The sequence below is a fragment of the Denticeps clupeoides genome, chromosome 1, assembly GCF_900700375.1.
Source record: "Denticeps clupeoides chromosome 1, fDenClu1.1, whole genome shotgun sequence".
Taxonomy (NCBI): domain Eukaryota; kingdom Metazoa; phylum Chordata; class Actinopteri; order Clupeiformes; family Denticipitidae; genus Denticeps; species Denticeps clupeoides.
In genome coordinates, this window is record NC_041707.1 from 4,732,462 (window position 1) to 4,758,710 (window position 26,249).

The following is a 26,249-nucleotide window of genomic DNA, read 5'->3' on the forward strand; positions in this document are numbered from 1 at the left end:
TGTTTAAGTAAATCTTACACACCTTGCCCCTGCGTCGACCGCTCTTCCGCCATCAGTTTGCGTGGACTTTTATTTTGAAATTAAATCCGCGCATGCGCGTCTGGACCGTGGCTACTGCTGGCTTCACGTGAACTTCTGGAGTCTGATAACAGCGGGAGGGAATGGAGAAAGCAACGCGGCTATGTTCCCACCAGAGGGCCGAATAAAGGCGTTTTATTAGGCGAGGACGCTGGCCCTGGACGTTCTGGACGCACGCTCGGTGTAAGCGCCGCGATTCGCCGTTTCAATCATTCGGGAGTCAATTAGCCAGCATAGCTAGCAGCTCTCGTTGCATGCGAGCTAGTTAGCTAGCCGCATGGCTAACGGTGATAGTTTACTTCTTTATTCATGGTTGTATATATATATTTCTAGTGTATAAATGCACAACACGAGAAGCTCCCGGATATAAACGCCGCGATTGCGCACGCGTTTTGTGCGCGGTGCCGCGTAGCTGTTCGGCTAGTTTAACGAGCGGCCGCCGTTTCCAGTGGGGTGTTTTTGAAGTTGACTCTTTATTCTGAATTGAGAATATGGTTTAAGTCGTCCAGAAGGAAACGTCCATTTGGCCGGCTGGGTTTAGCTCATCAGGGTGGCGACCCTGCCTAGAAGCCCCCGTCGGGCTTCCTTTATTCCGCCAAGGCCAAGGTCGCACCGAGGCCTAACGTCACTGTCACCCGCATTTAGAGATTAAAAAAAGGCTTTAATCTCGATCGATATTTTAACGAAGGTGCTAAAGACGTTCACGTCCAGCTAGCGAGGTGCGGCGTTATATTGATGCGGCTGGATTTCATTCTTGGTGCCGGTGTTCAGGTTCGCGGGTTTGGGCTTTGGGCCATTTTTCTATCGCAGAACTCCGATTTTGCAATTTTTTTTATTCATTAATTGTATTATTATTTTGTCCTCATTATTGTATGCAATGCTGGACCGCATTTGTGCCTGAAGATGTTGGTCGACGATTAAGAATTTTTTAAATATTTTTTTTTACTCTCGTAAGTTCGCGCTTGTAGTGGTCTGTGATTTGTGGTTCTGATAAATCTGGCTGCTTTGTTCAAGATTCGAGTGATTTTATTGTCCGTACAATAGCACACAGTGTCTTTAAATACAGTTTCCCACAGAAATATATATATTATACATGAAACGTTCATTTAACTACGCTAAAAAAGGACAACATCGTATAAGGCACTTCAAAGTATCTAAATCACTGTTGTCATCATTTAAAGCTGCTCGATGCGATGCTCATGAGCGAACGATGAGAGAGTTTCAGTATAAACCATCAGGACTGTCAAACCGTCCCCGTTGTCCAACTTAAGGTGGTGGAGACAAGTGCTGCAATCACAGCAAAAGCTCCCAAGATTTGGATACATGCAACTCTTAAATTTTTTATTTTTTTATTTTTTATTTCATAGTCCTGCGTCTTCAGTTTGGTTCTATAACGTGGGGTGATGGGCTGGATCTAAACGTCTTTGTAGCTCCAGTGAAAGTGAAGTGATTGTCATTGCGCAACACTGCAGCAGAGCACACAGTGACGCAACGAAATGTGTCCTCTGCTTTTAACCACCACCCTTAAAGATCAGTAAGCAGCCATGACAGGCGCTTACTATTAAGCTGAATGTGCTGAACAAGAAAAAAATTGTCGCTTCCACAAGTGCTCTGTTTTCCCAGACAGTTTTATTGAGTGCATTTTACAAATATTCATTTTCAGTGCCTCTGCTTACTGTAGTTTCGTAGCACACCAATATATGATAAAGCACACCGCCCTGATAATTATGCTGTAAGTGTTAAAAATTTCCATCTAGGCCTAGACAGAGAATAAGCTCGCGTGGTTTTGCTCACTGTGATATATTTGGCCATGATTAGCATTGCTTCGGTGCACGATATAATGAATTTGGCTCTCACACTGTCCCACATGGAGGCCACGCCCAGCGCTGTGTTCCTGCACTTGTCTAAGTGTACGGCATGTGGCCTGTGGCATCGAACTGTCAAATGTTAGATTTCCAAAACCTAATGAGAGTCCTTAATGAAGGTTTACTAAAGCCAGAAAAAAAAAAAAGACTTGGAGATGCAAACACTGCAAAATTTATTTTGACGGTCAGGGGTTCCGTTTATTAATATACAGGGTGGGCCAATTATATGGATACTCCTTCATAAAATGCGAATGGTTGGTGACATTGAACACATTTTATAAGTGGTCAGAAACTTGTAAATAACTCATGAAAGAATAAAGTTATGTCAAAACCATTGTTTTTCTCGTGAAATTACCAATAAATCTGATGTCACATGACCCTCTTACTATTGGAAAAAACAAAAGTTGTATCCAAGATGGCCGACTTCAAAATGGCCACTATGGTCACCACCCATCTTGAAAAGTTTGCCCCCTCACATATACTAATGTGCCACAAACAGGATGTTAATATCACCAACCATTCCCATTTTATTAAGGGGTATCCATATAAATGGCCCACCCTGTAGAACATTTAGCATTACCTTGTTTTAAGCAAACAGCAAATGCGTTCACCTGCCAGTCAGTAAAATATCAGCGTGAAAGTCTTTTTATTTTCAGGGCGTTGAGAGGAATCCGCATCTCAGGCTGTGCCTGTCCATCAACTGATTATTAAAAGGTGTGTCTTAAGACCATATGTAGATATTATGCAAATGCAATTACCATTAACTGTAATTGTGTAGCAAAAGGACTAGTTTTTTTTTTTTTTTTTTCTTTTTTTTTTTTCCTTTTTTTTTATCAATGGTTGATGAAGCTGGCTGTTCATGACCTCATGAGAGGGATTTATTTTTTCCTCTCTTTAGACGTGTAAGCACAGCGATTCCATCATAAGATAAACAGCATTACCGAACGGGAGTATATCATGTCTGAATGTTCTTTTCTGTTCTAGCTCATTGAGAAGAGCGATGCAATGCAGGCGTATGAGCTGATAGAAGAGCGCTGATAATGAAGCCCAGAATAAGCTCTCCCTGGTCACCGAGCAGAGTGTCCAAGGGCCAACCTGTGAGTGCGCCATCCATCTTTCTCCTTTCTGCCGGGTTATCACACTGCTGTACACAAAACTCTTGCCAATTTTATCCAGAGCAGGGCCAACTTTTAAAACCCGCTAATTGATCAAACACATACTTTAGGGAGTCCGCTTTTCTCTCGGTCTGGCGGCCGTTGATGTGCTTTAGCTTTTCATCGGCGGTGACTCCCAGTGTTTTGGTTCCGCAGTAAGCTATAGAAGAACACGATGAAATGAGATAAACACTGGACGTCTGGAGACCCCCAAGCATGGCAGGATTACAGCTGGTGACCCCTGCCTCCTCACCCATGGGACCCTTCTTTGGCCTCCCATGGCAACAGGAAGCTATCCATGACAACATTTATACACCAAGGAAATATCAGGCAAGTTTAACCCACCCATGTATTGGGCCCTTTGAAGTCAGTTAAATTTTTTCCTAAATTCCCTTTTTTATTTTCATTTTAATTCTTCTGAATTCCAGGTTATAATTGTATTTCACTTAAAAACTGTGATTATGGAGTGGATGGGACAAAAGTACAAATGCAATATGACAAACCACATTTAATGACTGTTCAAAGTGCTTGGGCATTTACTGTTTACTTTCGTAAACCATTTTCATGTAACGTGCATTTCATGCAAAGAACTATTTCACAATATTACAAAAATAGTAAGGGCTTCACGTTTGAAATCAACAAAAAAATTAACTCTTGCAAAAAGAGTTCTTCCAATTCCTAAAAAAAATTGTTTGGCTATTGTTCAGCTCTGAACTTGGCACTAAGGGTCGAATTGCGATAATAGGCGCTGTATTTCATATTGTCTCTTTTTCGGTTATTGTCTGAGTAGTATTACACCAATATGATTGTTATAAATTGTATTATTATTCATGCAATGCCACATTTTTTCTAGTTAGTCATTTATAGGGGTGTATATTGGCAAGGATAACACGATATGATACGTATCATAATAAACTGTACATATTCTACAGTTCACTGAAAATGTAAAACCAGAAGTGAAATACAATGCTGTGATAGGTCTGACATGTTTTGCGATTTCACTCTGCCTGAAACGGCAAGCAGTAATTCAAAGTACCCAGCTGTACAGCGCCATCTACAGGAGTGGAGGTTGTCGCCGCACGCTGACCCTCATCTGTGCTGACTTCACTAAAGGAAATGCTTGACAGTACCACTTGGTGGACTAAATTTGTATACTTAAAATATTGCTATTTGATGTCTCTGTATCGATAAAATATTGCCTAGTCATTTATTATGTTCACATGGTATTTGGCTAATTGCGATTTGAAAAGTGGCGATCATAAAATTTTCGTGTTATTTTTTAAAAATATTTTAGACTAGTTTTGTCCCAACACAGTGTGTCTACTTCTGTTTTCAGGTTGAACTTCTTGAAGCAGCTCTTGAACACAATACTATTGTTTGCTTAAATACTGGCTCAGGGAAGACCTTTATTGCAGTGCTCCTAACAAAAGAGCTCTCCCACCAAATTCGGGGAGCCTACAGAGACAGCGGGAAGAGAACCGTTTTCCTGGTCAATGCAGGTAAGAGGTCACATTGGGGTTTATTGTCCGTTTTTGCTGTTAATATCCCGGCACTTTGCAACATCTGTTGTGCATTTACTTCCTTGTAAAGCGGCGTCTGTGGTTCAGCAAGCGGCTACTGTTAGGACCCACTCAGATCTTCGGGTCGGGGAGTACACAGAGAATGCATTGTCATGGACGGAGGAAAAGTGGAGCCAAGAAATCCGAGGAAACCAGGTGAACTTTTTTCTCCCCCCTCGATGTTGCTCTGCTGACACGTCTCAGAAATTTTCATGTCAATTTCAGGGCGTCATTTAAATCACAAGAGGATTCAATCTTCCCTTGAACTGTCATCCTGTAATCTTTCTGTGGGGGGTAATGCGCTCGCTCCTCATGCAGCCTTTTCTTCTTCTGTAATGTCGCTCCTTGCAGGTGCTCGTTATGACATGCCACATCTTCCTACATGTGCTAAAGAACGGATTCTTGCCACTATCAAAAATCAACCTGGTGGTTTTTGATGAATGTCACCTTGCAATCACGGACCATCCCTATCGGGAAATAATGAGGGTAAAATTACAGTCTCTCTGTTAAACTGCTGCTGGATGACCATGTCACCCTTGCTAAAGCGAGGACAAATATATCTCATCTGTCATCCTTTGGAAGGCCGTGTCATTTCAGCCACTTTCTTTTTTTAATAGATGATATTTAGCTCTTGATATTGAATTGAGTGACTGTAGCAGACAAAAAGGCTATTTGCATAGAATAAGTAGTAATATTTATGCTTTTGGTGAGATAATAAGATGGATATTAGACCATGAATATTACATTTATATTTCGATATCAAAGCAGATGTCTAAGCAGAGCTCTATTTAACGTGATCTTTCTCCATGAGCCACAGTTTAGTTTTCAATTTTCACTTTTCTTTTTTACTTTCCTGTAATTGGTGAGTAATAAACCCCTCTGAAATTTTCAGTTATGTGAGGACTTTCTGTGCTGTCCCCGAATCCTGGGTTTGACTGCTTCCATTTTAAATGGAAAATGTGACCCAGGTGACCTGGAGGAGAAGATACAAAACCTCGAGTGGATTTTGAAAAGCAACGCGGAAACAGCCACGGACCTTGTCGTGTTGGACAGGTAAATTCTGAGAGTTATGCGGTGATGAGGATCCAATGCTGACTCGCGTATTGGCTTTTAGATATGCCTCCCAGCCCCGCGAGGTGGTCCTGGACTGTGGGCCTTATGAGGACAAAAGCGGCCTCTCTGTGCAACTCTTGACCGAGTTGGATGAAGCCCTTCGTTTCCTCGACGACTGCAACATACCTGCACAGCGAGAGGATCGAGAACCTACATTCATTGCCAAACAGGTCTGCATTGATCAAATAGTTAATTTACAAGCTGTTTACCAACAATTATCATTATGCATATAGTAATTAATTGTATGTATTAAGACATGTAAATACATTCTAAATTAAAATCTTGGTAGCTCACTTTGTCAAAGTACTGGATATTTCCAGGCAATTTCATTGGTCTGATGTGACTAGGTTATATGTGTTGGCAGCAGGAAGCTAGCTGGCCTGTGAAAATTCATAAATTAGCAGCATCGTTGTAAAAGCCGCAGTCCAGAATTTAGAGTGTATGAGCTTTTGAAAAAAAAAATATCTTGACTACTTAAACGCCGTTAATGTGGCTGAGAATAAAAAAAAAAAAAACACATTGAAATGTAAAATAAGAGGTTGGAACTTTTGACAACCTACATCTTTGCTTACATCGTCCTCTTTTTCATTTTTTTTTGTGAGACTTTCAATTTCACTGCTTTTTTTTTTTTCTTTCTCAGTTTCACTGCTGGCTTTTCAGTCACTCTGCCTCGTTTTACATTTTGTTGGACTTCTGGCACAGTTCACCCCTGTGGGCGGGGTTTCGCCTCATTGGCCAGCAGCTAGTTGAGTGACAGCTCTGTTCGTCTGAACTAGTGATGGGAAGCACGGCTCTTGATTTATCATCCGTCACCTCATATTTTAACCTTATTAGGCGAATTTGAATGCTTTGTGTGTTGTTTAATCATATTTGCCAAGTAAGGCTAAAATGTGAGTTTCAGAAAAGAACCGAACCCATCACAACTCTGAACTCTCGCTGCGAGATCTCGCTGCCCTTATCCAGAGTGACTTACAATCAGTAGTTACAGGGACAGACTCTCAACAGTTACAGGGACTGTCTCTGTCACTCAAGTACTTGCTGGCCAATGAGTCGAAGCCCCGCCCAGCCACATGAGAAAACTGTGCCAGAAGTCAGAGTTCTCAGGCAGCAATATACCTTTCTAATGAAACACTCGAAGATGGCTGCCTGAATATTTTTTTTTTATCCTTTACATGCGTCTGCCATATAAAGGAATAGATTTGAGGTGGCAGTCATTTCACAGTGACTAATTTCTGCCTTAGGAAGTAGTTTTGGTGATGATGCCATTGCCGGAGACCATTGTTTTTCATATGTGAAGTTCCGTCATAGTAGCCCAAGTATAAGACTTTTTAAACAGATTGACTAACACACCTTTTTGCACCTCTGATCTCATTCTAACATAATTTCTTGTTCTTTGTCAAGGTGTTAAATGACTGCCGGGCAGTACTGGCGGTTCTGGGCCCATGGTGTGCCGATAAGGCAGCGGGGATCATGGTGCGGGAGCTGCAGAAGTACATCAAACACGAGCAGGAAGACCTGAGCAGGAAATTCCTGCTGTTTACAGACACCATTCTGCGCAAGATCCACGCACTGTGTGAGGAGCACTTCTCCCCGGCCTCCCTGGACCTGAAGTACGTGACCCCCAAAGTGATCAAGCTGCTGGAAATCCTGCACGAGTACAAGCCGTTTGAGCGGCAGCAGTTTGAAAGCGTTGAGTGGTACAACAACCGCAACCAGGACAACTATGTTTCCTGGAGCGACTCTGAAGATGAGGATGAGGACGAGGAGGTGGAGGTGAAGGAGAAGCCTGAGGCTAACTTTCCCTCTCCATTCACCAACATTCTGTGTGGAATCATTTTTGTTGAGAGGCGATACACTGCAGTTGTTCTGAACCGGTAAGTTTAAATCATGCATTTTTAAATAACAGTTTTAAAAAGTATACTTCGACTGCATGATAGTGATTATTAAAATGACATTAAAAAATTTAATTCCCAGGCTTATCAAAGAGGCAGGCAAACAGGACCCAGAGCTGGCATACATCAGCAGCAACTTTATTACAGGCCACAGCATCGGCAAGAACCAGCCTCGCAACAAACAGATGGAGGTGGAGTTCAGAAAGCAGGAGGAGGTGAGAGGATCCTGGTCCATGTTCTTCTCCCCCATCCCCCTTCCTCACTGGTACAGCCTTTTTACGATGTGTGTGTGGGGGTTTTATTTATCTATCCCACCCCCCTCATCCTCCAGGTTCTACGCAAATTCCGGGCACATGAAACCAACCTGCTCATTGCAACTAGCATTGTGGAGGAAGGCGTTGATATTCCCAAGTGCAATTTGGTGGTTCGTTTCGACTTGCCTACGGAGTACAGGTCATACGTGCAGTCCAAAGGTCGAGCACGAGCTCCTGTCTCCAACTACATCATGCTGGCAGACAGTGAACGAACAAAAGCATTCGAAGAGGACCTCAAAACCTACAAAGCGATAGAAAAGGTCTTTTAGTGCTTTATTGTTTCTACTACTGAGAACACGATGCATGTGCTCATTGCGCGTATATGGTCTGTCTGCAGATCCTTAGGAATAAATGTTCCAAATCAGCCGAGTGCAGCGAGTTCGAGGCGGAGCCGGTGGTTGATGATGACAATGTTCTTCCGCCATACGTTCTTCGGTCTGAAGAGGGAGGACCCAGAGTTACAATCAACACTGCTATCGGACACATCAACAGGTTTTTTTTTTTTTTTTTTTTTTTTTTAAATACAGATTTTGCATTTTTTACTTTTTGTTTTTATACACTGTCTTTTTGGATCAAACTTGCAGATACTGTGCAAGACTCCCAAGCGACCCGTTTACTCACCTGGCACCGAAGTGTAAGACAGTGGAGCTGAGGGACGGACGTTACCAGTCTACCCTCTACCTGCCAATTAACTCTCCTCTTAGAGTGCCTGTGGCTGTGAGTGGAGCTTTTCATTGCTAATGTCGCAGTGTGCAGTGGCAGTAGAGTCATCTTGGGATGTGTTCTTTTCCTTGCCAGGGGCCTATAATGAACTGTGCAAGACTGGCTGAGAAAGCTGTTGCTCTCCTCTGCTGTGAAAAACTACACAAAATAGGTAATTAGATTTTTAAAAATATATAAAATGTCCATATTTTTGCAATCAATTTTGCAAAACCTTCTGTCATCAAAATTCTGCATATACACTGGCCAATATGTGTGTATATATTTTTGTTAGATTTTAAATGGCATAGGAAACATTTTCAGTGTTATTGAAAAGTTAAAAATTTAAGGAAAAACCAGCCCGTACACACAATAATCAAATAATATAGTAACAAGAATAAAATAATTATACACACACAAAAAAAAAAAAAGACCAAAAAAGAACCCCATAGCTTATAGAATTGTACCCCTTATCTTCTCATCTTTACACTGGCCCTTGTGAGTAAATTTGCCAGCTCCTGCTTAAATTGGAATTATTGCTCTTATTCCTCAGGCGAATTGGATGATCATCTGATGCCTGTTGGAAAGGAGACTGTAAAGTATGAAGAGGAGCTGGATTTGCATGACGAGGAAGAGACAAACGTGCCAGGTAAACGTTGCCTACCGGATCAATTTTATACATTTTAAATTACATTTTATCATTCACAGACTCAGGAAACCCTGCTATTCTACTGCTCTTAGACCTTAGTGCAGCCTTCAACATGGTTGATCATGGAATTCTGCTGTCTTGCTTAGAACACATGATTGGAATCAAAGGATTGGCACTACATTGCTTTAAATCCTATCTGAGTGAAACAGTTAAGCGGGGCGACACGTTCTTGAAAGCACCACTTTCATATGGGGTCCCTCAGGGGCACGTCTTTGGCCCTATGCTCCTTTTACTGTATATGCTGCCATTAGGTTCTATTTTTAAAAATATGGTAACTCGTATCAATTTTAGTCTGACTACACACAGATCAGCCCTTCAGTGAAACATGATACACCAACACCCCTGAAGGACTTGGACAGCTTGAAAGATGTTAAGGCATGGACGGCCTTAGGTTTTCTTAGGTTAAATCATAAAATAATCTAACTGCTTATTATTGGCCAACGTTACGTAGGTTATTTTGAAAATCAGATGTTGCCCTTTGTGAGGAAACCTGGTGGTGATAATTGACAATAACTTGAATTTCACAAGGCAGTTAAATATATTGGTTAAAAAAAAAATCCATCTTAATCATCTAACCATGCATGCTCCTACTAGATCACTTAGATCTGCAGAACAATTACTCCTCAGTGTTCTAAGATCCAGGTTAAAACATGCGAGTTATTAGTTGGTTGCAGGATCTTCACAATCTGGTTATTAAGTCAAGGCTAAAAACGCTATGTTATACATTGGCTTTGAACACTTGACTGTATTTATTTGTGTTCCAATTATTGTAAAATATTTTTTTTTAATCTTATATTTTTATAATTTGAAATATTTATTGTAAAACACTTGGTTAACAGCTGCAAGTTTTTTAAATAAACGTGCTCTACTATACTGCCTTGATTTAACAGGGAGGCCGGGATCCACCAAAAGACGGCAGTGCTACCCAAAAGCTGTAAGTGCTGAACTAATAATTTTTTGCTAAACCAGCAAATCCTTGTGGACCTCTGTCTTACGTGCCTGCAAAATGTTTGAATTGTGTCTGCAGATACCTGAATGTCTTCGGGGCAGTTACCCTGTACCAGAACAGGCCTGTTACCTGTATGTAATAGGCATGGTTCTCACAACCCCTCTGCCGGATGAGCTCAACTTCAGACGCAGGAAGCTCTACCCTCCAGAAGACACCACCAGATGCTTTGGCATTCTGACCGCAAAACCCATACCTCGGGTATATGCTCTGGAATGATCTCTGAGGGATATTCTCATGTTGCTTTATAATGCTTTGGATAGTGTTGATTTATTTGCTTTATAATATGAATGTTTGTATTGTTAGTGCTAGAGCTGGGCGATATGGCGCAAAAAAAAAGATCACTATATACTTTCCCATATTGAACAACAATTTTTTCTCAAATTGATTTTGCCAGACTTAAACCGAAGATACGAGATAATAAACAGTTTATTAACATGAAACCATGACTATACCTACCCCCTCATTCACTGTCTGCCATGAGGTTCCATTCAACAGATAACAGTTTACAGTTTTCAAAGTTACCATTACTTTGGCACTTTGTTTGCTTTTAATAGATACTAAAGAAAAGTCTGAGTTCTGCACCATTTAACCGCATCGAATTGCTCACAGTATTGATCAGTTTGCCCGCTGCTTTCAGATACCCCACTTTCCGGTGTACACGCGATCAGGCGAGGTCACAATCTCCATTGAGCTGCGCAAGTTCGGCTTCTCCCTCACAGTTCAACAGCTGGAGCTCATCACACGTCTGCACCAGTACATCTTCTCACACATACTCCGGCTTGAGAAGCCCGCTCTGGAGTTCAGACCCACTGATGCTGACGCGGCCTACTGCATTCTACCTCTCAATGTCGGTAAGGTGGCTCGCGCAGGTCAAATAGAACATCCAGCCTTTTCCATGTAACAGTGTTTTCTCTCAATGTGTTGTCGTCTGGCTGATAAAGATGCTTTATGGAGCAAAAACTGAACTCCGGCGTATGTGTGTTCTCAGTTGACAATTCCAACACCCTAGATCTGGATTTCGAATTTATGGAGGACATTGAAAAGTCAGAGGCACGCATTGGCATTCCTAACACCCAGTACACAAAGCAAAACCCTTTCATTTTCAAATTGGAGGACTACCAGGATGCTGTCATCATTCCAAGGTGAGTTGGGGTTGAAATTTGTTTTGAATATGACTTAAAAGGCTAGACTTTGGGGAAGAAAGTGTGCACTTTTACTCTTTGGTTTTGTTGTGAGCATCAACCCTTGAAGGGTTCTTTTTACTTCCACACTTCAGGTATCGCAACTTTGACCAGCCTCATCGATTTTACGTGGCGGACGTGTACACAGACCTGACGCCCCTCAGCAAATTCCCTTCCCCCGAGTACGAGACGTTTGCTGAGTACTACAAAACCAAGTACAACCTGGACCTGTCCAACCTTAACCAGCCCCTGCTGGATGTCGATCACACATCCTCCAGGTGAACCCTCGAAGTCTGGCAGGGACTATGTTTCGTGTGTTTTAAGCACATTAAACATTAAAGCCGATGTGTGTGTGTTTTTCATCTCCAACAGATTGAATCTCTTGACTCCTCGCCACCTGAACCAGAAGGGGAAAGCCCTTCCCCTCAGCAGTGCCGAGAAGAGGAAAGCCAAATGGGAAAGTCTACAAAATAAACAGGTAATGACCTACCAGATGCTGAGTGTGACCACTGTGAATTCCACAGCCTGGTGGTCTTTGTATCGACACACTCTGCTGACATGTCTTGTGCTTATGTTCTTATGCTTTTCAATACACGTTCCGCCATCTGTTACAGATTTTAGTTCCTGAACTTTGTGCCATTCACCCCATCCCTGCCTCGCTGTGGAGGAAAGCAGTCTGCCTTCCCAGCATCCTCTACAGACTTCACTGCCTTCTCACTGCAGAGGAGCTCCGAGCTCAAACTGCCACTGATGCTGGCGTGGGCATGCAGTCCCTGCCCCCTGACTTCAGGTGTGTCTGAATACACCTAAAGGCTTCAGAAACCATTCTAATGCAAAAAGTTTAGATTTATTTATTTTCCTGTTTAATTGCAATTCATCCACAGTTCGCGCTGTATTGCAGCTTATGGCTCACGATCCATTTGATTAGTAAATCAGGCAGGTGTATTTTCTCATCGCCTTAGATCCAAATTCCTTTTATGTCTTGGTCAGCCTCAAGCAAACACATACAAACATTATCAGTTATTATAAATCAATATAAACACACACTCACTTAAATACATTCATTTCTATTAATATTACAAAATCATCCAAAAGTTTAATAGAATTTTAATTATAACCGGGGGTTTCTTGTGTGGGCAAACATCTCTAAATATCTCCTTTCTGTCCTGTAACATACAGGTATCCCAATTTAGATTTTGGATGGAAGAGATCCATCGACAGCAAGGCTTTCATTTCATGTTCCAGTGCGTGCGCGGAAGATGACGATCACTGTAAGCTCGACTTTGAGCCGGTCCCCGGGTCTGAAGACAGCCCTCTCCCATGTGAGAACTGCAGCACGCCGCCAGGTGAAAAGCTAGAGACCCACTCACCCCTTGCGACTGGCCTGCAGCCACACTGCGACCAAGACAAGTGCAACTGTGCCCGCAACAGGGACCTAACCAATGGCACAGAAGATGGACAAGACGCTTGTCAGTGCTCCAGCCCTAGCATGCTGGAGGTCGAGACGCAGACACAGACCACTACCTCAGTTGCTGTGCAGCCCTCTCAGAGTACCACCAGCCAGCCCAAGGCCAGAGATGAATGTACTCCAGGCAGGAGCGGCGATCTCGACGATGGACATGTGACAAAACCTACCTCAGAACGTTGCCCGGTGGTCAGGGTGGCAGGCAGCACCACAGCACCTTCGCCTGTTGCTTTAGGAGCATCTGAGGCAACAGCTGTAAGTACAGTTGGACGCTCTGGAGATTCTCCAGAAACTCTGGGCCCAAACCCAGGCCTCATCCTCCAGGCCTTGACCCTCTCCAACGCCAGCGACGGATTCAACCTTGAAAGGCTGGAGATGCTGGGCGACTCTTTCCTCAAGCATGCCATCACCACCTATCTGTTCTGTACGTATCCTGATGCCCACGAAGGCCGTCTGTCCTACATGAGGAGCAAGAAGGTGAGTGAGGAGACCATTGTCCAATTATTTGTCATCCTTGACCCATTCATCTGTCCTTGGGGTAGAGTCTTTTGGTTAGTTATATTCCATATAGAATTATTGCTAATAGATCTGCCGATATCCAGTATGTCACAAACCATCCAATAGTGTAGAATGGAGCTAATGTAAAAGTGCTGTGAGAGAGATGAGTGTGCTAAAAGAGATATGATTGCTCCCAGTGGCAGAGTGATTAGGGAAATGCAATTAAAAATATTACAACCTTAATTTAAATTCAAATTCAAATTTTATTTGTCACATACACAGTCATACACGGTATGATATGCAGTGAAATGCTTTCTGCAACTGCTACAGACCACAGTATTGCAAATGTTGCAAGTAAACAATGAACCAATATGCAAATATTGCAAACATAACCAAGTATTACACTTTTACGTCTTTAACATAAAATATGTGTAACTGGTAGGGTGAAGGTGTGCAAATGAGTTACAGTTTTTACAATGTTTAAAGAAAGAGAGAATACTTAGATACTTAGAAAGTGAAATGTGCATGAATATACACATACGTATGTTTGTGTGTGTATATGTATGTATGTATATGTACAGTACAGGCCAAAAGTTTGGAGGTGGTAGTGGGTAACACACTCGCCTATGAACCAGAAGACCCGGGTTCAAATCCCGCTTACTACCATTGTGTCCCTGACCAAGACACTTAACCCTAAGTTGCTCCAGGGGGACTGTCCCCTGTAACTACTGATTGTAAGTCGCTCTGGATAAGGATGTCTCGTAAATGCCGTAAATGTAATTCAATGTGTTTTCTTTATTTTCATGACCATTTACGTTGGTAGATTCTCACTGAAGGCATCAAAACTATGAATGAACACGTGGAGTAATGTACTCAACAAAAAAGGTGAAGAAACTCTAAACAGGTATTATATTCTAGTTTCTTCAAAATATCCGCCCTTTGCTCTGATTACTGCTTTGCACACTCTTGGCATTCTCTTGATGAGCTTCAAGAGGTCGTCACCTGAAATGGTTCTCCAACGGTCTTGAAGGAGTTCCCAGAGGTGTTTAGAACTTGTTGGCCCCTTTGCCTTCACTCTGCGGTCCAGCTCACCCCAAACCATGTCGATTGGGTTCAGGTTCGGTGACTGTGGAGGCCACTTTTTGTTAAATACATAACTCCACATGTGTTCATTCATAATTTTGGTGCCTTCAGTAAGAATCTACCAACGTAAATGGTCATGAAAATATAGAAAACATGTTGAATGAGAAGGATTGTCCAAAGTTTTGGCCTGTACTGTTTTATGTATGTGTATATGTGTTAGTCCACAATTATTAAAAGAGTAAAGCACTGACATGAGGGATGTGTCCTGTCAACAGGTCAGCAACTGCAACCTCTATCGTTTAGGGAAGAAGAAGGGTCTGCCCAGTCGAATGGTGGTCTCCATCTTCGATCCTCCAGTGAACTGGCTGCCCCCAGGCTACGTGGTGAACCAGGATAAAAGCAGCACAGACAAGTGGGATTTGGAAGAGGTGACATTTTTCCACATCACCTGTTTCTCAGCCCTTTGTTGTACTTTGTTGTTGTTGTTTTTAAGCATTGCTCTCATTCACCACTAGAGGGCAGATTCAACCTTCCTGATCATTTCCCCCCATCTTGGGGCTGCAGGGCAGGGATTTTAGTGTACTTGACTGTTTGCGCAGCTGCATAAATATAAGCACAAGTGCTCTTTATCTGTAGCCAGGGGAGAGTGTAGCTCTGGGCTTTTATGTAAAACTATCGGAGCACTTTAACCCGATAAAGAGGATTTTGGGCCCATCTCCTAAAATAATATGGGGGGTTTGCTGTTTGGAATTTACACTGAGAGCATTTGGATTATAAAGCCCTGCTTATTTTCGAATAACCCCGATTCTATGCAATTGTGTTTATTTGGGCAGTGTTATTTATGAATGTTCCTGGGGTTAAAGCATTATTAGTTACAGATACAGGGTGTAGGATTTAAAAACATTTTTACTCTAATTTTTAGCCTAGTTACACTAATTATGAATTCTTATCTAAATTACCTAATTTCGTAAAAAAAAACAAAAAAACACAAAGAATGTTCAAGCTTTATAGTCAGAATTATAGTCAGAATGTTTATGGGCCAATTATAACATCACAATGAAGTGTTCAAATGGATCACTTTTTAGTAGTATATTTGGATTTTTTGGTTTGTTACTGCTTACCTCTTGTACTGTTAAATGATAAATAAGAGGGAATTAAGGAACCAATTTATGGAAAATATAAAAGGAGGGGGGAAAAAACAGTCCAAGCTCAAGTCCTGACAGGTTGAGTGTTTTTGTGGACCTTTTCCCACTTTTTTTTTTTTTTTTTTTTTGTGTGTGTGTGGCTCCCTGGCTGGAACCACTTTTGCCAGGCAGAGTGTAATTTTAAGTGTCAGATCCCTGTTTTTACAATATTGGGTATCAGGGCCGTTAACATTTAATAAATATGCATTTGAGTTCTTTTCTTTTTTTCCCCCTCCCCATATGGTCAACTTTATGGGTTATTAATGATATAAAGATGATTTTCAGGGTACTTGTCAGATATTGAGTTGCCTTACTGCTATGACTCATTGAGCCGGGGTGCCAGCTTCTTACTCTCCCTCAGCTGCTGTAACACTGCGGTTAAGCTGTAATCGTTCCAAATCCCCTTGGTGGCTCCTGAGCACCACTTGAGTCGCCGGACTTTGGTAATGTGCGTCGTTCTGAAGCCTTGTGTTTATTCTGTCAGACTAAAGAGGACCTGGCCAACGGAAAGGGCAGCGAGGCTTGCGACGAAGATGAAGACGATGGTGACGACCTGGAGGAAGATGTGGATCTCATGTGGAAGGGGCCAAAGGACGAGGTGAATGTGGAGGACGACCTGGAGTACTACCAGGAGCACATCAACTTCATAGACAACATGCTGATGGGCTCCGGGGCGTTCGGCAAGAAGATCTCCCTGGGCAGCTTCCCACCAGCTGAGCCCAGCTACGAATGGAAGGTGCCCAAGAAGCCCACCCTTCCCAACGCACGCTTCCCCTCCGACGCCGGTGACGAGTTTGACTACAGCTCCTGGGACGCCATGTGCTACCTGGACCCGAGCAAGGCGGCTGAGGAAGACGACTTCGTGGTGGGCTTCTGGAACCCCTCCGAGGAGAACTGCGGCACTGACTTGGGCAAGCAACCCATTTCGTACGATCTCCACACCGAGCAGTGCATCGCCGACAAGAGCATCGCCGACTGTGTGGAGGCCCTGCTGGGCTGCTACCTCACCAGCTGTGGTGAGCGCGCCGCCCAGATGTTCCTCTGCTCCCTGGGCCTGAAGGTCCTGCCAGTTGAGAAGCGGATCTGTGGCGGCGGCCCGGCTACAGGGGCGGAGCTGCATTACGGCTGGCTGAAGATCCCGCCACGCTGCATGTTCGACCACCCGGACGCCGAGCGCACCCTCAACCACCTCATCTCGGGCTTCGAGAACTTCGAGGAGAAGATCAACTACACTTTCCGAAACAAGGCCTACCTTCTGCAGGCTTTCACTCATGCCTCATACCATTACAACACTATCACAGGTGTGTGTGTGTGTGTGTGTGTGTGTGTGTCGGTTTTAGGTTGACAGATGGAATTGCAAGTTGTCCTGACAGCTCGCAGCTCATCTCTGCCATGCTGTGATCTTCATGCAGTGATATCTGAAAGCCGCCTGATCGCTAATTTCTCCCATTTCCATCCGTCTGTCTGTGTTTATCTCTCCGTCTTGCCAAGATTGTTACCAGCGGCTGGAGTTCCTGGGCGATGCAATTTTAGACTACCTCATAACAAAGCACCTTTATGAAGACCCCCGGCAGCATTCGCCCGGCGTGCTGACCGACCTGCGCTCGGCACTCGTCAACAACACCATATTTGCTTCCCTGGCTGTCAAGTACGACTACCACAAGTACTTCAAGGCCGTCTCGCCCGAGCTGTTCCACGTGATCGATGACTTTGTGCAATTTCAGCTGGAGAAGAACGAAATGCAGGGAATGGACTCCGAGGTGAGGCTCCTTCCTGCTCCGCGGTTATCGTCCTGTGGATCAACTAGCCCTTTATATTTTGCTGTTTTTCCCTCCTTGCCACTTATTAACGTTCAGAAATGTTGTTCAGGACATGGGCAATTATTGTGAACGGTCTCTGCGCTCAGTGTTTTCGGTAATACAGTTGGATTTGATTTCTCCTGAAATGCTTATCTTGGCACGGAAAGCCGCTCTTGTTTGACTGGAAAGCTTTTTATGCCGTAGGGACAACACTGGATACAGTAAGAGGAAAGACAAGTTCATTGAAACCCACACAAAGTTGCAGATTGTAAAAATGGATTATTTCAGTCTCCCATCTTTGCAGTGGACCCCCCAGCTACGGTTCGGTCCATGTTTAGTTATGGCAGTGGGTGACTAGGGGCACATCTGTCCATTTTGTTAGAGGTGTGCATGTTCAAAACTGATTTAATTATCATTCGAAGACTAGTGCACTTCATGGTTCCTTTATTTAATTCATTGTATTGATTAGTATAGATTTTATTGTGTTGTCAACTTTTTTTCTTCATAATAATACTGTGTGTATTTTATGAAGAAATAAGTTCATAAAAATATGAAAAATAATATTAGTTGTATTACAGATTATGTTCTACTGCATTTATGGCAAACAAATGGGTCAGGCTTGGGCTCAATTTCTATAATTTTGGTTGGGTCTGGTTGCAAACACGATCTTTTTTTTTTTTTTTTTTTTCTCTATCTATCCTTTCGCTTCTTGTAAATTTGAATTGGGAATTTGGTAAAAGTCTTTTGCACGTTGTGCATTTGTTTTATTGAATTTTCAATGTTACAATTAGCACCGGTTTATTTATTTATTTATTTTTAACCCTGCTCATTTTCCCACACGTTTCCCGTCCCTCTTAGTCTTGTGCTCGTAGCGCGTAAAGAAAGCAGAGCTTTTAAAAAGCTTTACTTGTTGGCTCTGCATATATACGGTAAACAGAGGTGCGGTTTTCTCCGAATGCATTTATAGCAGTGCCTTGTGGGGTTTTAACACGTTGCAATTCCGCTGCAAGCAAACCCGTTGTGCATTTACAATGTGGATGCATTCTTCAGCTGCATCAGTTTAGAATCGCACACTTGTACAACACCACCTTTTTAAAAAGTTTTCTTTTCCATTTTGCATTTTTTTGTTTTTCTGTTTTGGTCATTTGTAAGATGATGACTGAAGTGATGAAGTGGTGCACGCTTAAAAATGAAAGGACTATTGAAATGCTTTTCTAGTTGCGCCGTTCGGAGGAGGACGAGGAGAAGGAAGAGGACATTGAAGTCCCAAAGGCGATGGGGGACATCTTCGAATCACTAGCCGGTGCAATTTACATGGACAGCAAGATGTCATTGGAGACCGTTTGGCAAGTGTATTATCCAATGATGAGGCCACTTATAGGTAAGTGTCTGCGCGGCAGTTTATTTTCGCTGTGATTGTTTCGCTTCACACTGCGAGGCTCGTATATTCTGTAATTGTCATATGTAGTGATGTTTGGACGTTTGATGGGGGGGGGGAAATGAAATATTATATTGAAATGTTGTGAAATGATTCCCCCCTCCCTCCCTCTGCCTCTAGAAAAATTCTCAGCTAACGTCCCTCGATCTCCAGTACGAGAATTGCTTGAAATGGAGCCCGAGACTGCAAAGTTCAGGTGGGAATAATTTCTCTGCCTCGGGGCGTTTCGTGCGAGGTATCCGTCGGCCGGAGTGCTCATCAGATGCGAGCCGACATTACATTTATGATGTAATGAAGGTTGTGCTGATTTTTTTTTTTTTTTTTTTGTACATTAGTTTGAATGTCAGGGATGTTTCTGAAAAGCGAATGTTTCCCGCGGTTTGTCTCTACTAAAATGGCAATTTGACCTTTTTAACTATTTGACAATTTCCTTCATAATCAGCATTCATAATTATTTAATATAGCTAATGTAACGTAAAAGAATGGGGCATTATTAATTCAGGAAGGTTGATTAAATACTTGCAACAGTTAATTACTACAGAACCATCGATGCCGTTGTGAAGAATTTGGGCAAACGGTGCAGACTTTTGTTGTTTTAGCTGTGGCAGAATATATTTGAATGTAAATCTTTTAAAGTAAGTTATATATATATTCTCTCCCCAGCCCTGCTGAGCGGACGTACGACGGAAAAGTACGGGTGACTGTGGAGGTGGTGGGTAAGGGCAAGTTTAAAGGTGTGGGCCGCAGCTACCGGATAGCCAAGTCGGCGGCGGCACGCCGAGCTCTGCGCAGCCTCAAAGCCAATCAGCCTCAGGTCCAAAACAGCTGAGCTGAGCTCGACAGAGCCCTGTCTGCAGTCGAGATGTGATGGTGGCGCAGTTTTTTTTTTTTTTTTTTTTTTTTTTTTTTTTTTATTTCCCTGCTCTCTCTCTCTCTCTCTCTCTGCCCCTCCCATTGTTCTTCTCGGTTCTTTCAGAGCAGAGTTCATGTAAGGTTTCAACTTTGCGCTTTTTCTACTCTTGCATCACGATGGCTTTGTTTTTGCCTAAAACAAAACGTCACGTCGCCGCCACTCTTTTCATGTTCTCTCCACAGGTAGGCAAAGAGGCTCGTGTTATGTAGTGTTAAATGGAAAAAAACAAAAAAACTTCATTCTGCACACCAGTGCCAGTTGAAAAGTGCTGCGACGGACGACGCTTGTGCGCCAGAGGTGGTTTCCTTGATCACTATTGCACTTATTTCGTTAGGGTCGGCCGTGTTTTTGAGGGGTAATTCTGTAATTCTAAATGTCTTGTTCGATTGGCACCAAACCATAGATGCATCTGTATTCTGTGCTTTCCCTACCCCGTAACCCTAATCATGGATAGGAATTCAACATTCCCGATTACTGTCATTTTAAAAATGTTTCTAGCTGAATGGCACTTGAGGATGCATGTAGCTGTGTATTATCAAAGCCAACTGGATGGATTATATAATGTTATAGAGCTACCTATATATGAAATGTTTATTATGACAGGTTTATACTGTATGGCGGTTTAAGTAATGTCTTTTTTTGATACCAATAATATTTACTTTTGTCTCTTGGGTCATAATGAGCATTAGATGTCTCCATTGACTGACTTAGTTTTGATATATTATGACAAGAAAATGACATCACCTAATATGCTGCAGATTTTTTGTGGGGAAAAAAAAAGAACAAACAAAAATATTGGATATTTCTTCTGTAAGACACACAGCACCTTTTACATTCAGTCTGTAGGACAGTATTTCACCAGACGATGCATGTTTCACGGACTTCACTTACCAAAGTTTAAAGACGATGGGATGGCAAAAGGTTTCACGCATTCAAGCCTTCGCAATTCACATGTGTAGCAATGTGGAAACCGGCATTTTGTTTTTGTTTTGTTTTTTTTGGATCACAGGACAACCTCTTGTCTAGCTTTGTTTTTTGTGTTGTATTAATAGGCATTCTTCACTTGAATACCTCAGTTAATTGCATGCATTTTTTTTCTTTCTTTTTTTGTTTGGGTGCTATGTTTTATTAAGCTTGAATTTCTCATCTTTTGCACTGTAACTATAATACCTCTTTATTTGACCTTTCACACATATAGTGGTCTGGTTGGGCTGTTCCGTTCTGTTAGTAGGATTATTATTTTTATTATTTTTTTTTGCTCCCCCTTACCTTGTTAATTTTAGTGCTTGAAGATGGGGAAGAGGCTGAGGCATTCACTTAATGCTTGTGGGGATCTTAACAGATTGCACTCCAAAAACATAAAAAAAAGGCTCAATTCCTCTTATAGGTTTATCAAGATATTTCAAACCCTCCACTTAAATACCATTTTTAAATAATTATAGGTTCCCTTAAGGATATCACCATGGGGAAAAAATGATGATGCAAATTAGAACTAGGGTATGAATACTGTGGTCTGAAGTAATGAAGGGATGTCTGCTGTGAGGCGAGAGCTGATGAAAACGCCGGTGCTGCTACCTCAGAACAATGCAGTGAGCTTCTTGAAAGTCTTATCTGAATAAATCTATGGAAGAAAAATACTAAGCTTGAACAATTTTTTTTTTTTTTCTTTCACGTTTCTGTGGCAAAAATGCATGACATTTGTTCTCTTTTACTATGTTTGTTGTATTTTGGACAAAATGTACAGTACATTATATACTTGCAGGATATGTAAATGACACTTTGCACTGAATAGACATTCCCTCAAAAGACAAGGAGAGAAAAAAAAATCAGATTTCAGTTGCATCTATTTTTAATGGGACGTATGAACTGATGGTGCCTTCTGTCACTTAGAAATCCTAAGCAGCCGATCTCTTAATCTTCCAGCGACTCTACCTATAATTACTATTTCAATTACTCATGTAATTGTGGTGCCATATATTACCAGTAAGGTAACTATATAGGATGCCCCCCAGCTTCAAAAATAGGCAAATAATTAAGCAAGGGACAACCTCATGCATAAAAAAAGTGTTATCATGCCATTTTGTTGGAGAAAAGCATTTCATTGTGAAATATTGTGTTTTTTTGCCTCTACGCTTACTTTACATTTTGCCTGCCTAGTGAGTGCAATCTTGTTTCATTTCTCAGGCACGAGACAAGTGACGTTGCTTTCCGTTGACTCTTGCTTGTTCCTAATGTAGACACGTTGGATGAATTTGCCGCCACTCTGCTGTGGGCCGCGCTGGGTGGCAGCAAACAAGCGTGGGTTCCGAAGGTCTGAGAGAAATGTGCTCCTCATACTCCCAACACTTAACAGCTAACCTTGTTACATTGTGCCCTGCACACGTCTAACAGAAGGAAATGTACTATTGACATGCTAATGACCCTTCTGAAGAATGTGAAGAAGAAGAGAGAAAAAAAAAAATCACTGTTGGTGCCACACCCACGCAATCATTTGTCTCAAATGTAATTGACAAGTAATTTCTCTGCGGCATGAATTACCTGTCCACTTTGGAAACCTTGATGTAAGGAAGTCCACCATTGTATGCTGCGGACTGTTTTCTCTTCTATTACTGGCAGAGATTTTTTTTTTTTTTTTTTAAACATGTAGCACAAATAAGCATTGCACTTGGGCGCCATACTTTACCTCATGTCAGAAAGTAAGGAAAAAAAAAAAAAGATTAGTGTGTATGTATAAATATATATATGATGCCGTTAAGTTGAAAAGGAAAACTTGTGGTTTTGGCCTTGCTGCTGTTTCAATTGCTGGTATTTTATAAAAAAAAAAAAAAATCGAAACAACGTGCCTGCAGGTTATCATCTTATTAAATACACTGTAGAGAAGGAAGAAGAAAAAAAAAAAAAAATCAAGTAGGTGATCTTTACAATCTGGGGCTAAATGTATGTCTTGTGTATACACGATGTCCTGCCTTAAATATGGAATTCTGTTGTAACCCACATTACCACCAATTCCTTTGACAGGCATGACTTGAATTATGTTTGGTCAATGATTTTTCTTGCTTGATTTCTGTTTTCTGTTCATTTCTTTTTTGTTAGAATATTTTATTTTTTTTTTTGTACAATTTGGATCTAAAATGTAATAGTGCTTGTTAGCTGAAGCCCCCCCCCACCTCGCGCTCACGTATTGTACAGATTTCATCGGACCCTTCACAGCCCCGGCATTTATTGGAAAAGGGCTCGTGTACGACGCAACATAATGCTAGACGGATGAAAACGGACAAAACACGCACCCATATCAGCAGCAAGTCGCCGGAGTGGAAATGTTTGATTGCCGGCAGGGGAACTGCGAGCCGGCGCCCACCGCAGCCGACGCGGTATTACTGCTCATTCATACTGTAAATGTACTGCAATGGTTTGCGGTCTGCACCTTATGGATCACAAATACCTTTAATATTTTTCCCCTGTTTTAAATAATTGTAGCTGAGAGTGTGTGTCTGTGTGTGTGTATATACATATATATCTATATGTATATATACAATAAAGTTTATGGTATGGTCGTTCCACCTTTTTGTGAGTGTTAATTTCTACTGCCTGTCTGCTTTGCTTTGTCGGAAATGGTACAGTGAGCGCAGGAAGGACACATCCGTACAACACAGTCAGTTTTTAAGATCCAGTAGTTTGGAAATCTCCAGGATGATCGCAATCATTTTGCTGACACGGGTCACATTTATTTTTTATGATTGCATTGAGGCAGCTGGATAAGGCATCGTTTCCCTTCCAATCGATCAAACGAAAAATTCCGATATTAATACGCGGAGCCCGGCACTTTATTAGAAACGGCCACCTCGAGCGCAGAGCCACCGTCGGAACGGGGCGAGCCGGGGCGGCGCGCCTAATGACGGTGGCCAGGAGGATCTGGTTGCAGTGCGATGTCAGGGTTTGTACACAGGCCTCCGCTGTAGGTAAAAACGCCCCCCCCATTACACACGTCTGGGAGGCAGCTGTGGGATCTGGGTGCTGCTTACCTCAGTCCTCTTAAACTCCGGGCCCGGTCCGGCACCGGTTTTTACAGCCGCTCTGAGCCCCGGGAAGTGCGTTTCATTTTAATCATGTTTACACAAATGCCTGCGTAATAAATGCAGTAGACCCTTTTTTTTTTTTTTTTATGAATTATATGCATATGTTTTTTTGTTATTAGACTTGCTTATGGCAAACGTGGTGTATTTAACCGAGTAAACTTGAAATACTCTGATCAGCCTTAACATTAAAACCACCGCATCCATGGGACTTCTTCCCGTGCTGCATTAGAACACAACCCACATGAAGTGAAAGAAGAAGAACCGGGCCCAAGTTCTCAGGCCCACACGCAGGAGCTTTCAGAGGTGCACCGGGGTCAGCGTGTGACACAACAGTGGTGTCAACCGCCAGCACCCACTTCCAGAGATCAGAGGCTGGCCGCCGATGAGCCTGCGACATATTGCGCACGATGGCGTCTGTAATAAAGTGGCCAGGACAAGTGAAATGTGTACAATGCAAGCAGCTTTGACCTCTGTCCTTTGTGACCTTTGTCACACTCTTCACGAACGTTTCTGCGATGTATCCCGACATCTGGGAGCTGTAAGGCGCTGTGAACTTAAAGGCTTCGTTCTTTATGTAAATCAAAAAGACGTTCATGATTTATATAATCGTGCACATATAGATATATATTTGTGGAATGCAAATGGCGGCCAGTCGTCCTTCGTCTCCCATCGGGCCCGTCTGATTTGTTGAATCGGCCGAGTGTGGGAATGGGGAGGGTAATGGTGACTTATTACCTGTGTTGACAATATGCAGGCGCACGCCGCGTCATCCGACCCATTCGTCCCACGCGCTGTAAAAACAAAGCGATGACGAATAAATACACAGAGGGCCTCGCCTAGTTTTCGGCTCGTCTCCCCGCCGAAACTTTGGGTGACCTCGTCCAGTGCGGGTTCCTCGCTGGCACTAATCTGTCAGTTGGCCGCCGCAAATTTACACGAGGCGACCTTTTGACCCCCGGCATCTTGTTTCCGCCACAGTTTTGAACGTCAAACGGCACCTTCGTCTCTCTACAGGACCTCCTCCGGATTAGGGCGTATCGCAGTTGGGCAATTACAGCGTGCGCCGCAGCGCCGGGTTATTAATGTTGGGCTTTACTGATGGCCTTTCAGCTCGCGAGCGCGTCTGGGCTTCCTCACGCGTAATTGGATCCAACCCTGTGCGCCCCGTCTTCAGGCCAGGCAGGGGAACGTCCCACCCCCTTGCACACGGCATCGTCTTCATCATTATTTTACCTCTTGGAAACCTGCTGTTCACTAAGAAACACAAATTAAGATTTTTTTTTTGTTTTTTTTTTAAGAAGAATATAAAAAAAACGTGTCTCGGCGTGAGATAAATTGATGGAAATGATGAACTCGTTGTAACGGTCGGCTTTAGAGGTTCCAAATTAATGGAATCTTGTGGATTGTGGGCAAATCCCAGAGATGGCGACTTAATTCCGCCTCGTTTCCATGCGCGTGGAGGACCTGGACCGGCCAAGTCAACAGTGTCGCGTTAAGATAATGGCGGCCCTTTGTAATCCGTATGTGTGTATTGCGCGTGAAAGGCCCTGCGCCATTGTCCTGCGCCGCTCGGGGCTCGGCGTTAATGGAGCGTCAGAATAAACAGACGCCTAATCCTACTATCTCCTGAACTATATCCTAAACTGTTCAATTAGGAAGTTCGTTGTTAGCTGCCTAATGCGGCGGCGACCCTTTGTGCTCTCGGTGTGGGGGGAACTGCTTTATGCTAATCTCTTCATCTCATTATGCGCGGAGAGATTTGCGAGGCAGGTTGGGGTCCCTTTGAGTTGCTGTGATTAGATCTTCTGTGAAAAGCAAAAGTTTTTTTTTTTTTTTTTCTTTTTATCCGCTCAGAGATTGACTATACGACCAATTGATGAAGTTGACTCTTGATTGTTTAGTTCAAGAAACATATATTTTTTTACCTAATGCAATTTGTGTTTTTCGATTTACTTAAGATCCCAAAGTTGAAATTTCGACCAACGTCAACCACCAGTTCGTTTTGTTCTCAAGTTGCTCCCATGAAACCCACACTCTACTTGATCTCAAGGGAGGGCTCGTGAGGGATCAAAAACTTCACATGTTCTGTGTCCATTGAAAAATGAATTATTTGTCGATGTTTGTTATTCATGGCTGATCGCTGATGGAAATCCAGTCCCTCCAATTCTTAAAATATTGCCCATGATCAAACAAAGCAGGATTTACAGTACATGGTACGTG

The 26,249-nt window shown here is 42.7% G+C and overlaps 1 protein-coding gene across 3 annotated transcripts; it reads left to right on the top strand.

The window, feature by feature from the left end:
• Nucleotides 1–109: 109 nt before the first annotated feature.
• Nucleotides 110–23,513, top strand: dicer1 (dicer 1, ribonuclease type III). 3 transcript variants are annotated; one of them, XM_028990233.1, is made up of 30 exons: nt 110–261; nt 2,600–2,657; nt 2,928–3,040; nt 3,254–3,427; nt 4,434–4,596; nt 4,688–4,812; nt 5,008–5,142; nt 5,549–5,709; nt 5,771–5,939; nt 7,171–7,643; nt 7,744–7,876; nt 7,993–8,235; nt 8,313–8,467; nt 8,560–8,692; nt 8,774–8,849; nt 9,228–9,323; nt 10,274–10,317; nt 10,411–10,590; nt 11,030–11,243; nt 11,381–11,534; nt 11,669–11,851; nt 11,946–12,051; nt 12,188–12,363; nt 12,753–13,515; nt 14,895–15,047; nt 16,288–17,104; nt 17,295–17,563; nt 18,821–18,983; nt 19,161–19,236; nt 19,704–23,513. In XM_028990233.1, the coding sequence occupies exons 4-30, from the start codon at nt 3,314–3,316 to the stop codon at nt 19,867–19,869; spliced, it is 5,640 nt and encodes a 1,879-aa protein (XP_028846066.1). In that variant the 5' UTR covers nt 110–261; nt 2,600–2,657; nt 2,928–3,040; nt 3,254–3,313; the 3' UTR covers nt 19,870–23,513. The 3 variants fall into 3 exon arrangements, with proteins under 3 accessions (XP_028846066.1, XP_028846067.1, XP_028846068.1); XM_028990234.1 differs by lacking the exon at nt 2,600–2,657; XM_028990235.1 differs by lacking the exons at nt 110–261; nt 2,600–2,657 and adding an exon at nt 2,766–2,845.
• The last annotated feature ends 2,736 nt before the right edge of the window (nt 23,514–26,249 follow it).

Excerpts from the sequence above, each read along its gene's own strand:
- dicer1 (XM_028990233.1), top strand. The coding sequence starts at position 3,314 with ATGGCAGGATTACAGCTGGTGACCCCTGCCTCCTCACCCATGGGACCC. Across the intron at positions 3,428-4,433 it reads ATACACCAAGGAAATATCAG|GTTGAACTTCTTGAAGCAGC; the intron begins GCAAGTTTAACC and ends TTCTGTTTTCAG. Across the intron at positions 18,984-19,160 it reads AATGATGAGGCCACTTATAG|AAAAATTCTCAGCTAACGTC; the intron begins GTAAGTGTCTGC and ends CTCTGCCTCTAG.